This window comes from Mustela nivalis (assembly GCF_964662115.1).
Source record: "Mustela nivalis genome assembly, chromosome: 2".
NCBI lineage: Eukaryota > Metazoa > Chordata > Mammalia > Carnivora > Mustelidae > Mustela > Mustela nivalis.
In genome coordinates, this window is record NC_139021.1 from 51,796,182 (window position 1) to 51,811,803 (window position 15,622).

The 15,622-nt window shown below is 37.7% G+C and overlaps 1 protein-coding gene across 1 annotated transcript; it reads left to right on the forward strand.

Moving 5' to 3' along the window:
• Window positions 1-275: 275 nt before the first annotated feature.
• LOC309859031 (myelin P2 protein) lies at window positions 276-4,551 on the forward strand. The gene is made up of 4 exons (XM_082719432.1): window positions 276-723; window positions 2,414-2,586; window positions 3,111-3,212; window positions 4,263-4,551. The coding sequence occupies exons 1-4, from the start codon at window positions 651-653 to the stop codon at window positions 4,311-4,313; spliced, it is 399 nt and encodes a 132-aa protein (XP_082575558.1). The 5' UTR covers window positions 276-650; the 3' UTR covers window positions 4,314-4,551.
• The last annotated feature ends 11,071 nt before the right edge of the window (window positions 4,552-15,622 follow it).

Here is a 15,622-nt window from a genome sequence, read left to right on the forward strand (position 1 = left end):
CTGTGCTCTGCTGTAATAGACTGACCGTATTGTCTGCCTACTCTGCCTGCCTGGGATATGTGAACTATGCCAAGCCTCCCTTACCTATGAATACTTCCTCACACTGCTTCCCTGCATTTCTCTCCCACAACATATTTGAGGCAGTTATCACAATACTCATGGACATTTTCCTTTCTTTCTTCTCTTTCAATAAGAATTCTTAATTGTGCAGACTCAGGATTGAGAGTGACTAAGATGCCTAAACACACACACACACATACACACACACACTCTCTCTCTCTCTCTCTCTCTCTCATTCACGCTAATATAATTTAGTTTGGTATAGGATTCAATTCATGGAGTCTTTTCCAAAGCATTAAAGACTAAGCACTTCTTAAAAATGTAAGATTGACCAAAATTTTTTTTTGAAGGTTCAAATAGTGCTCTTGTTGATCTTTAAAAAAATTTTTTTTGGAGACTAAGGAAACATTATGTGGGGGTTTCTTTTGTCCCAATGGATAATTCATTGCCCAGTCCTGATACTGCTTTTCCCCATTGGGTCTCTGTGAGAGTCACATGCTTTGGACATCTTTGAAAAGAATCTTCTGAGCCTTCAGCATCTGAGTCTCCTGAATCTCATCTAGAACTGGGTTGAATTCTCCTCCATCACAATGAGCAACAAATTCTTGGGCACCTGGAAACTTGTCTCCAGTGAGCACTTTGATGATTACATGAAAGCTCTGGGTAAGAAATGTTTTTTGTAGCTCTGGTTAAGAAGATCCTTTTTTGAGAAAGCTGCATGCCTATTTCCTTCTAACTCCTTTTCCAGGAGTCTGGGGAGGTTTGCACAGGCTGAATTATAATCCTTTCCTGCAATTAATCTCTTTGGTCATTCCAATAATTTACTGCATTTCATTTGTGGAAATTGTAATAGATTTTAACCTAAGAGCTGCTTAATTGTGTGGAGCTCCCACTGATTTCAAAGGTAGTTTTGTATCAGTAGGGCTTTGCTTTCAGAGAAAAGAAATCCGAAAGGCTTAGGCAACCCATCCTCTGGTTCCTTTTATAACAGCTGAAATGCTTTTAAGATAAGGAATTGAAGTTAATAGAAAACCTCAATTTAAAATTTTGATGTTTAGCTAAACCAGACATTTACACTAATTTCTGTTAGGCTAACATCAGAATTTCCTGTATTTGAAGTGATGGATGAAGATGGAAAATCCAGTCCTTAGTTTTATCAACTTTATTTTATACTATTTCTAGGAATGTTCCATGATATGAGCACAACAGGTATGAATTGTCTTTGGAAATTTCCAGAGCTATATAAATATAATCGAAAGTGGTGCCAATGACCCAGGTTTCTATGCTTGACAAAGGGCCTGTAATTTTACTTACCTGCATAGAAAGCTTATGAGAAGAGTTGTATTCTTAGGTAAAACGAGCAAAATCATGTTACGTTGCCTAGAAAACTATGAGAACTTATGGGGACAGATCCGTACCGTGAGATTGGTTGGATTTAAGGATTTGACTTTACAGCTGAGGAAGAAGAAAAATACAAGAGCATCAATGACAGACTCCCTAATTCTGTCATTTTCAAATTTAGAATGCATAAGATCACCTCAGGGTTCGATATAGTGTAGGTTCTCAGGCTCTACTGTGGAGATTATATAGAATATATATTTTCATATATTTATATGAAACTAGTTTTCCCTTCATTTATTGCTCTCATTTGACATTTCTCCTTTTCCATGTATTTAGTCTTAGTAATTTCTCCTTTTCCATGTATATAGTCTTAGTAATAGTAGTAATAAAACTTGAGTGTTTAATTTTGTTTTTTTTTCCAAACAAGGAAAAATTTTTAAAATTAGTTTATTTGCGATTACATGTAATGATAGAGATCTTGAAAGGAGATGGATAGATTTTTCCCACCAGTTAATTTAGGGGCCATAATAAAATTGCATAAATAGGATTCTATTAAGGATGTGGGAAGAGTTCTTTTCTATATCCACAGTATATTACTGAAGAGAAAAAAAATCAAAGAACAGTGTGTATCTGTTATAGTTGCATTTTAAAAACATCCATAGTATTTATATGTAAAAAACTAAAATTTCTAGAGTGATTCATACAAAACACTGGTGATTTTCAAAGACTGTGGGATTAGATGTAAAAGGGGTTAACTTGCACTATTTAAGTTAAACATGTTTATCTTTAAAATCTGCAGATATTACTCTTATAATAATAAACTTAAAATATTTAAGTCGATGGACACGCATTTCCGTTAGATGGTGAAACATGGGAGGAGAACCTCAGTAGTCAGTCATACTACGCACCGTCTCCAAACCAGATGAACAAGTGAGGATAGAAAGTGGCCAGGTGTAGTCTCTACAGATACATCTCCTTGTCAACATAATTCTAACATTCTCTTGATTTTCAGGTGTGGGGTTAGCCACCAGAAAACTCGGAAATTTGGCCAAACCCCGTGTGATCATCAGCAAGAAAGGGGATATTATAACTATAAGGACTGAGAGTACATTTAAAAATACAGAGATCTCCTTTAAGTTAGGTCAGGAATTTGAAGAAACCACAGCCGACAACAGGAAAACAAAGGTAAATTTTAATGTTTCTCTTCAAAGTTAGCTCATTCTCCGGCTTGAGAAGATACTTCCTGTTAGTATTCAAAAGAGTAGACTATGCCATTCTATTAAAAATTGGGGCACCTGGGTGGCTCTGTCAGTTAAGCATCTGCTTTTGGCTCATGCCATGATCCAGGGTCCTGGGTTTGAGCCCCGCATCGGGCTCCCTGCTCAGTAGGGAACCTGCTCCTCCCTCTGCCTGACGCTCCCACTGCTTGTGTTCACGCATGTGCGTGCTCTCTCTGTGAAGTACATAAAATCTTTATTAAAAAAAAAAATGAATGTGCCTTGGGGACACCTTGCTTGATCTCAGGACTGGGAGTTTGAGCCTCACATTGGGTGTGGAGCCTCCTCTAAAAAAATACATTAAATTAAATTGAATAGAAAATGAATGTTCTTCATGAGACGTCTATTATGAAAACAGTTCGATACCAAACGAACTGCTTCTTTAATCAACTACGGTCCAAGCAACTCAATTATGTGAGCTTGTCATTGCAGAGCGTCGTGACCTTGTCAAGAGGCTCGTTGAATCAAGTGCAGAAATGGGATGGCAAAGAGACGACAATAAAAAGAAAGCTGGTGGATGGGAAAATGGTAGTGGTAAGATTATTTTTGCTTCTAAATACAAAAATAATGGTATTTAAATAGGGAAATTGGTTACATTGTTTTCAAAGTATTCTTTTTTCTTTGCAATACCCATGAAAAAGAATGGCTAAGAATAAAGTCAGAGCTAGTGGTTAGACAATATTTCAGTCCTGAAGACTCCTCTATAGCACTTCAAGTATAGATCCAAGATTTTAGAAACAACAAAGCTCATGTGTTATTTTAGGAGTAACAACACCAAAAAAAAAAAAATAAAATAAAATAACAGTAAGTCAAAGAAAGAATGGCTGAATCTCCCTATTTTGGACTCACAAAGAGAAAAGCAAGTCCAGGTTATAAATGCAAAACAAACCTGCCTAATGGCTCAATTACATAATATTTGTAGGTATCTGAGTCTTTTGCTTCCAAGAATTCAAAGTAACTTGGACTCCACCGTGTTAGTGATTTAAACTCAGCTCATGGGAGACCTTTTAGTCAGCAGATCAAGAGTAATGTCCAGGGTTACTTGTGATGACATCTAGTAGTTTTCTTGTTTTAGCTTCTGTGCTTACTAATACATACACTGAACATAGACTCATGTCATTTTAAATGTTCTTTTTCCCTTTAGTTTAGAGGTTCTTATCCCTAGCTACAAAGTAGATTTGCATGGGGAGTTAACACCAGTATGGGGCTCTCAACACAGATTAATTAAATGCAAATCTCTTGGGATAGAAGGAACCATCAGTATCTTTAAATGTTTCTCAGATGATGCAAATACGCATATAGTTTTGAAATCCACTTTTAGTGAATTTAAATGCATGCAAATTATGCATTAAAACTTGTCACTTTAAGAAAATTCTTCCACATAGTAACATAGAATGATGTCAAAACTGCTTCTCCTGTTTCGACGGTCATAATTCCAAATTGCCAGAGACTTGACATACTGATGTTCTACTCCTTTCTAAGTTTAATCTTATGAGCTTGTTTTTATCTTCTGTTGCTATGTGCAAATTTGTCGTTCCCTAGTTTGAGTTTTAGATACTCAATGAATCTTTCTCTTTTCTCAAGGAATGTAAAATGAAGGGCGTGGTCTGCACCAGAATTTATGAGAAGGTCTGAGAAAATCATTTCCTCCTTGAAGTGATATTTGATCATTTTATGTTGGAAATCAACGGTTTTCATTGGCAAGGCCCCAACTGCTCTGCAATATGTTTCTCTGCTTTTGCTTTTGTCTTAATAGATGAGATAGGTAAAGGCCTAAAGTGAGGATTAATCTAAAATTCAGTGTTGTTTAAACATTTTCAATTTGCATGCATTTCCTTACTGTATTAAAGTATGTATATTGGCCACAGCTAAATAGTTGATAATGTCATTTAATTAGCTGTGAAATTCTAACTTATGTTGTACTTTGTATACCGAAAGGATAGTAAAGCAAGTAACGTAAAAGGAAGTCAATGGGGAGGAAGATGGGAAGTGGGAGAAACTACAAGAAGGGGTTGTTTTAGATCAAAGTTCTAGTTCAGGCAGAGAGCAGCCTCCACTCCCTATGGACAGTGAAATGCACAGATATTAAGGGTAGAGTTCAATCTATTGTGACAAATGCACGCGCCCATATAACTCACATCCTGATCCAGATAATGATACATTTCCTTACTCCCAGAAAGTTTTCTCAGGCTTCTTACTAGTCAGTTTCTGCCCTCTCCCACCGCCACCAGAAGCAAGTAGTCATTTGGCTTCTATCATTTGGGTTTTCCATTATACTTTTCTTTAATGTGTGGGTTTTTATACAAAGAAAGGTTATTTTTAATTCAAAAAGGTATGCATTTTTTAAGTGAAAAGACAACCAGGGAATTTTTTAGACCCTGAAAGAGGAAGTCAGCTGCTCCCAGGTCACACAGTATGAGCCATCACTTGTACACGCAAACATATCGTATTCGTCTGCAACCACAGAGCTCATATTGTTTTATCTTCTGCTTTTTGCGAGTTTAACAAAGATTATTTCACATTTCAACAGGTGCTATACCATAATTTACTATGATTCTATAATGTAATGGTTTTATTTTTAAGTTAACCCAGTTTGGAGTTATCACATTATTGTGCAAAAATTACCTTTATGCATGTACCTGATTGTGCTGGATACTTTTTCTAGGAAAGGGATTAGTAAGTTAAAGAATATGGAAAACCCGATGTATATTGCTGTATTGCTTTCCTGAGTGTTGTTAGTAATGAGGGACCAGCAGTATACCTGTGAAGGGCAATGTACAAACACAGGTGCTATACCGATGCTAACAGCTACTGTATGTTTTATGTGTGCCAAGCTCATTGACTCTCTACCAAACGATTTATGTGCCGTGTTGCCATATTTAATGTAATTTCACATAACAACCCTATTAGGTAGATACTATTATTATCTCCAGTTTATAAAAGAAGAAAGAGTGTAGAGTAACTTGTGCAAAGCCCCAAAGTGGTAGAGAATGAAGAAAGGTCATTTGCTAAACCTTTGCTCTATTTTGTCTACTTGGTCACACCTGGCTGTTAGAAACTTGTCTGTTTCTCATAAAATCTCTAAAAGTGCACCATTAGACATTATTTTTTGCCAGTTCTTGAATTTCATATAAATGGAGTCATACATTATGTATTCTTTCTGTTTGCCTTTTTAAACTCAGCATAGTGTTTCTGAAATTCATCCATATCATTGCACTCAGCAGCGGTTTGCTCTTTGATTACTACGTAGTGTTCTGTTGCGTGACTATAACCCCGTTTGTTCCTCCATTCTTCTCTTAAGACAGTTGGGCTGTTTCCAGGTTTTGGCCAAACATATTTTGATGAATAAAGCTGCTGTAAACATTCTCATACAAGGTTGTTGGAGGACATATGAGTTCCTTCCTTTTGGGTCAATAACTGGGCATTGAATTACTGGGTCTAGTTGATTTTTGACAGGCAGGAATAGAGACTACTGTGCCCAAGTAATAATGAAACTCTTTCAGATGTATGTTGGAGCAAATGACAAATGTGCTGGTGTTTTAGGGGCCAGGATTTTCACTGTGGAAGAGGAACATGCAACTATGGAATGAGGAAGGCAAGAATAAATTGTGTGAGAGTGGATTGAGATAGATGTAAATTTGTGGTTTCTAAGGCATGTGTATATATATGTGCACATGTGTATGTAATTGTGCATGCATGTCTGCAAATGAATTTATGAGGTATATATACACATGTATTTATGTGTATGTGTATATACACCCAAGTATTTCCCAGATCTATCTGCCCAAAGAGCTTAGAAGCAATGACACTTCAGTAGGAATGAATCCGCCTGCTTCCCAGACTTTGGGGTCCAATGTCATTACCCACTAAAAGGACTGAGAGTTCCTTGGAGAAACAACTAATTCTAATGTGGGGTTAGGGTAGTTACAAGATGAGCCTAAAATATCTTATTACATCAGAAAGGATGGAAGTGTTTAAAAAAATAATAGAAGAATACCAAAAATATGGAAGCCAGCTTGGAGGTGTTTCCCTTAGTTAAAACTGCAACAGTTTTAAAAAGTAAAATAATTGAGAAAAAAATCATAACTTATAAACCATGGAAGGAAAAATAAGGATCCATGAATCCATAACGATAACAGGGAGAATGAGAAGAGTCTTCCTTATAGCAGAATGCTGTGGGCTGACCAGTACATGTGGAAGGAGTGCTAGAAATGGAAAGTCATCATTTTCCAACTATCACAGTAAATATTGGCTCAGGCAAGAATTGCCAGTAGATGTTAAATCTGGAGGGAAATTTAGATTAGGAGAAGGATATTACTTTGGTCTTAAAGTATCTCTCCACAGATCGCTCATTAGTTATTAGCAGAAAAAACAGTTTATGCCATGGAAAAACTAGACAACTCCTTGACTGGGGAATCACCCCTAGCATCTCCAAAGAGGGACAGAAAAACCTGTGTTTTCAATTGTGATACCCTGAGAAGGAACATCACTTATGTAGTCTTTCAGTCCCGAATCCCCATCTGTGCGTATGGATTCCCCTAATCATGGGGAGACATGAGACAAATTCCAAATGAAGAATGTTCTATTGAAAAAGAGGAGGAGAGTGGTGTTGATAAAATTTTTCAAAAATGTAATTGTCATAAGAGTCAAAGAAAGGCTCTGTGGAAATTTTCTAGATTAAGTTACATTCAAAATATGTGATGACTAAATCCAGTAAAAAACAAATTGAAATATAGATGGCAAATTAGGTTAGAAGTATACTGGGATTATACAAGAGAATATCATTATTCTTGGGAAACACACCCTGGAGTATTGGGGGGTAATAGGCCATAATATATGCAATCTACTTTAAAAACTGAAAAAAAATGTATGTGTATTTGTCTGCGTGTATATATACTAGTGAGAGCAATTGATAAAGCAAACGCGGGTAAAACTTAATAGACAAATCTGACTAGAAGCTAATATGTCTTTTCTTTGTAAGAGTTTGGTTTTGCAACTTTTCTGCAAGTTTAAAGTTATTTCCAACCAAAAAAGAATATATTTTTTTAGCTCCACTTGGCCAAGTCCCTCTCTGCCCCTGGGTATTTGATCAACACGTGTCTGAGAGGCATCATAACTGAGGTGTGGTTTTTTTGTTTATTTTTTTTGGCTCCAGCCAAATAAACCCATAAAAAAGGAGAGTTTTAAAACTGTGGTGCTATTTTTAGAGGTTGTAATAATATGACTTGCAATAAAATGTATTCCTCAATAAACATAATTGCTCTATTATACCAAAGTCATAAGCAGTTTCTGTTTTTGGAACAGGAAAAGTGGAACTTCACTAATAATGAGAAAGACAAAATGATCATTTCATCAGGTGCTACATGTTGCTAGATTTGAAAAAGATTTTTGAACAACCAGAAGTAGGGGAGGGAGCTAGTATTCTGCAGTATTCAGAAACAGTCTAGAATATAATTTTGATTCTCAATTCTTCTTGATAGAACAAAAAGTTCTTTTTGGGAGAACATGGGGGCTAAGAGCAGTCAGATTACCTAGTTCAGATTCCAATTTGCTGCTTACTCGCTGTGTGTCATTGGGCAAGTTACTTAAATTCTCTGCCCCTCAGCTCCTTCGCTGTAAGAATAAGGATAATAATAGAACATTCTTCAAAGAGTTGTGAGGGATAGATAAATTAAAATATGTAATGTCCTTGGCATAGGAAAAGCCCTAGGGAAATGTCTTTTGTTATTATTTACCTAGTAACATATATGATGCTCAAATAGGTTACTTCGTTACACCTCAAAATGAAGGGAATTCACAAGATCTCAGAGCTGTTGATATTGATTTACAGACCATGTGGCTAAATTTATTAAAAACATTATTTATACAAGCATAAAAACAATCAAGAGACCTACTTATGAGCATATCACTGCCTAGAAATAGCATAGTATGTAGATTTTACCAATAACACTTTTAGTTTCGTGTTAACTGTAATATTTCTAATTTTTTACTAAGTTACTCTGGCTTGGCTTTTGGGAATACTTCTTCTAAACTGAGTGGTACCTCTTTAAATGTGGCTGCATGTTAGAATCATCTGGAAGTTTTAAAATACGCCAATACCAAGATTGTACCACAGACCCACTAAGTCATAGTGTATGGGTGACGGGTGAGACCCAGGCGTCGGTATTTTTCCAGGTGATTCCAATGTGTGGCCAGTTTGGGGACCACTGTGCCAAAGTCTTCCAAAGCTAGAAATTTAATGTAGGCTATTATCACATTGCCATCCACTAAAATGGAGTGAAAGGTCATCAACGTCAGGAGTACTAAATGTCCCCAACATGACACTAAATAACAGTACGTAGTGAAAATACTATGGTAAAATCAACTCAGATGTAATCAAGTCTTTTATTAGGAAAGCAACTGTTTACTTCTTATCTTTATTTCCACAGAAGGCAACGCAATTGGCCATTATCCATGACATATGGAAAAGTCGAGTTTTCAAAATAGCAAAATGTGGAGCAACAGGGAAAACAAAGCTATAAAATAATGCTAAAACTGCTGCAAAAGAGAAACTATTTTTTTTTTTTTTCAGCAGGATTTAGGAAAGAAGTTCAAATCTCTCAGAAAATGTAGTACGGGACTAATTTTTGAAATAGCAACTTTCATATTTTGCTGTCTATTAAAAATACCAGTGATGACATGCAAGTGTTTAGATCTCAGTTACCTGACTGGGATTTGGACACTATCTAAAATCTTCCCCTTAGCAAGCAACTGCAATGCAACAGGTTTTTTTTTTTTTTCCCCCTCTTTTTTTTTTTTTTTTTTTAAAGATTTATTTGTTTATTTGAGAAAAAGAGCGTGAGGGGCAGGGCAGAGGGAGAGGATGAGAGAGTCTTAAGCAGACTCCCTGCTGAATGCAGGGCTTGATCTCATGACCCTGAGATTGTGACCCGAATGGAAATCAAGAGTCAATGCTTAACTCAATAAGTCACCCAAGGGCCCCTAGGCAACACTTCTAATAGGTCTGCTGCTGCAAAGTGAATGTCCCAACAACACCAAAGGACTGATGCTTCTATACTTAAAGGGCTTTGAAAACTAGATATGTGAAAGTCTTAAGTTTCACACTCATTATGGCCAAATAATACTATTCTTTTGTGGGAATTTAAGATAAACAAGAATTTTTGCACAATCCCGAATTTGGCATTATAGTAGGCTTATTCTTGATTTTCTATAATTGCATTTGTTTTCAAGTTATTAATGCAATGTCAATGCATGGAAGTTACATTAAGTAAGATAAAGAGTGTAGGGGAGCCTCCTTGCCCAGTTTAGCATCTGACTCTTGATTTCAGCTCAGGTCATTATCTCAGGGTCCTGGGATGGAGCCCTATGTCAGTCTCCCACCTTCCCTCGGAGTCTACTTATCCCTCTTCCTCCCCCTCTGCTCCTCCTCCTGCTCTCTCCCTCTAACATTAAATAAATAAATAAAACCTTAAAAAATAAGATAATGTAGATGAAATTGATGATAGAGTTCAGGTTTAAAACTTCAAAAATAAATCATTGGTAGGCTTGTACTGTATTTTCTTGATGTAATTTGGCATTTAGTGAATACTTAGTGCACTTAAAGCCAGCCAAACCTAAAAATTTGGATATTTATTAAACCTATCCTATGTTATACCATATTTCATTCATCTCAATCCTGTTTTCCTCAGCTAGATGGCACTGTTTTTTTATGACTTATTTGAGAGTGAAAGAGAGTGCGCATGAGCAAACGGTGATGGTGGGGGTGAGGGGGTCACAGGGAGGGGCAGGAGGAGAGAATCTCAAGCAGACTCTCCACAGAGCACAAGTGTGGGTCTTGATCCCAACACCCATGAGATCATGACCTGAGCTGAAACCAAGAGTCCGGCCACGCAACTGACTTAGTCACCCAGGCACCCCTAGACTGCAATGTTAAAATTAAACACAAACAGAGACCAGACTCAAAATTTCCCTGAGCAAACAAAACCAGTTTAGCCATATAAACAAAATTTAATTTAGTTCATTTTGCAAGACAAGGGAGGCTCAGTTGACCTGGGTTGCTTCAAGCTTATGCCTGTGGTGATTATAAGCAGAACTTAAATTGTACCCCCAAACTGATAAGAAATAGCCACTGAACAAGTCCATTTCATTTAAGAAGATTCTAATATTGTAACCAGTTGCTGTGAAGAGGAAACAGTTACTGCCTCCAGATTATGTGAACTGCGTTCTAACAACATACCTCTGAGCATCATTCCATGTTTTGGTTTAGGTGTCCCTGGTTGCAAACTGTCTTTTTGGTGTGTACACAATAAACTTCTACTAATTAATAGTTCAGTGCTTCATTGGTTTTATGTTTTTTTCTGAACTTGTGGGAGTTTGCTGTTAAAGGTGACACCAAATCTTAAAACTGCTTTGTGTCCATGAAGGCTTCCAGGAAAGTGCTAGGTCCCAGTGACTTTTAATTAATGCTTGACTGATATGGGAAGGTGCAAGGCATCTATTGCCTATTTCATGTTTTAGAGAGGCAGTAGGAGTGTCACAGCAAGAATCCTGTAAGCAGAGCGAGAACACATGGATCTGAAGCCGGGCTTTGCCACTTGTGATGTCCTAATTTGTACAAGGGGGACAATAATGGCTACTTCACACAGTTGATGCGGGAGGAAATATTTCATGCATCTGAAAGCGCTATATAAAGTGTAATGCGTTATTTATATGTAAAATATTATTATTATGTCTATTGTTATATCACACATATAAATCCTTCTATTCAGCATATAGGTTTTTTGTTTTGTTATGTGTGTGTGTGTGTGTGTGTGTGTCTGTGTGTGTCTGTGTGTGCATGAGAAGTATCCCAAATAATGACTATATGGAAGCTTTCCTATTACTTATCAGGCTCCTAAATGGTTAGATGTTAGAAAAGAATTGAATAAAGTTGAATGTGTTACAACCTTGCATCATTCCATTAATAAAAGGAAGCAGATCCTGTAAGATGCTGTTAATTGGTGTATTATTCAGCATTTAAAGTCATGGGCTTGAATCCTGTTTGACCTTCTGTAGCTGGTTGACCTTCTGTAGTTCAGTTCCATTGCAAATCTCCAGTTTCTCCAGCTTTAATAGGAGGGACTGATCTAGATGATCTTTAAGATTTCACTTATTTGGGGGCACCCGGGTGGTACTGTGGGTGGGGCCTCTGCCTTTGGCTCAGGTTGTGATCTCAGGGTCCTGGGATTGAGCCCTGCATTGGGCTCAGCAGGGAGCCTGCTTCCCCTTCTCTATCTGTCTGCCTTTCTGCCTACTTGTGATCTCTCTCTCTGTGAAATAAATAAATAAAATCTTTAAAAAAAATTCACTTATTTCTATATTTTATATCATCGTATCTAATAGGACTGGCTCTTTAATATTGAAATAATCTTACTATGTTTGTGAACTTTTCTATTTTAATTAGTTACCTGCTTCCCCAACTTCTAGAAGTTCCATGTGGACAGAGATACACATTTATATCTTTTCCCTTCCCCATCTCACACTGCTTCCCACCCAACATCATCTTCAAGAGACATGGATCCCATGCTAACTTCTTTGACCGACCTCCAAGGAGAAGAATTTAAGAATTCCCTCCACTATGTGCTTTGGTGAGTGCTGTGAAGTGTGTAAACCTGGTGATTCACAGACCTGTACCCCTGGGGATAAAAATATGTTTATAAAAAATAAAAAATTTAAAAAAAATAAAGAATTCCCTCCACTGTATTTCCACTACAATATAACCATGTACTTAAATCTCTAATTCTGACTGAAAGCTCAAGTGAAGGAATTTGAATTTCTTAATTTAAAAAATTTCCAGCTCAAGGTGGAAGGTGATTCTTAGCAGAGTTTTATAAACATTTGCTGAGTAAATACGGGCATGAATGAGCCCCACTTCACAATTCCGCCATACTACCCTGTGCACGCAGCCTCCGTCCGTGCTGAGTTTGAAAACAGAGGGCTAGGTGTCACACAAGTTAGTTTCGGAGTTTCACAGACAACGAGAAGCAATGAGATGACATTAAAATATGCCGTCACGTCGAACTTTCTCTTCTTTCCTCTTGAAATGGTTAGGTCTGGAATGTTAAACTATAAACAGGAAATCTGTCTGCTTTTCTGTTCTCTGATAAGTCACATGCATAACCCAGGGATGACTAAAAACCTGATTTAACAGGATTCCTGTTAAATTCCTGGTTCCATAAAAAAGCTGAGGGATTTTCTTATTTAGAAATTATGGAAAATAGGTGAGTCCATGAATTAGTAATATGATTAAGATTTATTTCTGTTGTAACATGGAAAATAGATTAGATCCATGATTTTCAACTGTACACACTGTATTTACCTTGTATAAAATTCATGTTGATTTTAGATTTTTGAATTACTGATGTGGGTGTAAAAACATTTGGGTGGAGAAGACACGGGGAATAAGAAAAGGAAGGAAACACTTTTGGTTCTCTGTGTATTTGTTAACTGTATTTATGACTCACTGAATCTAGAATTCCTGTAGGATTCACGAGATCCACATAGTCTTCCTGCTGCTTTCTATCTGTTTTGCTGATTCAGCTGGTAGATGTGTGAGATCACTTGTAGATCATTCTACCATTAGCAAATGTCTAAATGGAAGCATCATTTCCTCCTTTCAGTCAAAACTCTGTGGTTATCAGTAGATAACCACAGTATCAATGGGTGATACTGTTATCAGAATCAGTGGGTGAGCAATAAAGAGAAGGTGTTTGAAAAAACTCCTCAGTAAAAACAGACCTGATTCCCAGATGAAGAGAAAGGAACATAATTCCATTCTGGTAAAGGGGGCTCTCTCCTCTCTGGAGAAAAGAGGAAGCAGGCAATATTGAATATTCAATTATTTGCGGTGTGTACTCCAGAAAGTAAAAGTATGGTGCATAAGCCACAAGAATACCAAACACTTCCACCCACCCTGCTTTCTTGATCTCAATGAATATTGGGGGGGGGGGGGGATACTTTCTTTTCTACACAGTAATAGTTAATCACAGCACATTAGATACCACCTTGAACAAGCACTCTGCTCTGCAAATCCCAGTCTAATTCAATGGGCAGTCACTCACTCACTCAACAAACATGAAAGATGAATGAGAAAAGGCCCAGCCTTCAAGAAGCTAATTAACTCCTCAGGGTGAAGGAAGCTAGATGGGAGGGAAAGACAGAAACACATGGAGGGAGGTTAACTGAGAACCCAAAACAGAACTGTAATGAGTGTCCTGTTCTTTGAATAAGGTTTAAGGAAGCATAAACACTGAACCTTAAGCATAAACACTGAACCTGCTATGTGATGTAATCCATTCTCCTTCCTTAAGAATTTTACCCGAAGGGCGGTGCCTGGGTGGCTCAGTGGGTTAAAGACCCTGCCTTTGCCCCAGGTCATGATCCCAGGGTCCTGGGATCCAGTTGCACATCAGGCTCTCTGCTCAGCAGGGAGCCTGCTTCCTCCTCTCACTGCCTGCCTCTCTGCTTACCTGTGATCTTTCTTGTCAAAAAAATAAATAAAATCTTAAAAAAAAAAAAAATTTTACCCGAAGGGCTAAGGAGACCCATTAGAGGTTCTTTCATTGGCATTTCAATAGCTGGGGCATTCTTAAAACCACTTGAATCTACATTTCCCTTAGGACAGCTGTGTGGCCCAGGAGGGCCTAATAAATAGAGTGAATTCCTTGCCCTGCCCTTGTGCACAGACTAGAAGGTCAGGGAGTCTTCGTGCTCAGGACTGTCTCTTGCTTGCTCTCTGACCAGTCACCAGTCCTGATCAAACAGATCTGGCAAGTTCAGGGTTATATAGGTACATAGGAAATCTGCCTGTGTTGAAAGAACAGGCAGTCCCTATTTTTGGGTAAAGTGCATACACTTATGATACTCAGTATGGGTCTTTTCTGTTTTTACCCAACTGCATTGGTATGGGAAGCCACTTAGTTACAAATTCATAAGGACAGCAAAGTCCCTAGTCCCTGGAGTCAGATGAAACATTGAAAGGGAGAAGCCATCGCTGCTGGAAAACAGTTGTTGGCAAGCGTCCCAGATGCATTTTGGAGGGATAAGAACTCTAAGTTCTGTGTAGTGAAGAACAAAGAAAGCTAAAACTATAGAAATATACTTGGTGAAGACTCAGTACTTGACCTCTGAGCAATTACAGGCTAGAAGACCGAGAATTTGTTACTCTTCTTTAAAATCCTTGTAGTTGGGGGCACCTGGGTGGCTCAGTGGATTAAAGCCTCTGCCTTTTCAGCTCAGGTCATGATCTCAGGGTCCTGGGATCTAGCCCCGCATCGGGCTCTCTCCTCAGCAGGAGCCTGCTTCTCCCTCTCTCTCTGCCTGCATGTGATCTCCCTCTCTGTCAAATAAATAAATAAAATCTTAAAAAAAAATCCTTGTAGTTGAAAGTGATCATTCCAGAGCAATAAAAGTCTAATGTTGAACTTGAAATGGATTTGGGTACCACTAACAACTACTCTTTTGGATATAGTTTGTACCATGACACAGATTTGCCCTTTAGCCACACTTAGCTAAGAACCTGAAGAAATCTTTTTTTTTTTTTTTCAAGATTTTATTTATTTTGCTTGAGAGAGCGAGCACAGGAGAGTAAGCGAGTAGTGGGGAAGGGCAGAGGGAGAGGGAGAAACAGGCTTCACACCAAGCAGGGAACCTGATGTGGGGCTCAATCCCAGGACCCTGGGATCATGACCCAAGCTAAAGGCAGACACTTAACCAACTGAGGCCACCCAGGAAATCTTTTTAAAGGAAATAGGAAATAAATGATGGAACCAAACCATTGAGTATTTCTGCTTTCTTTGACTCTACATATTAATGATCTTAAAAACTCTACAATAAACAAAAGTAGAGAACTAAGTTAGAGTTCTCATTATATAGTTGAGATTCACTCAACAAAATTAGTTCTTCCC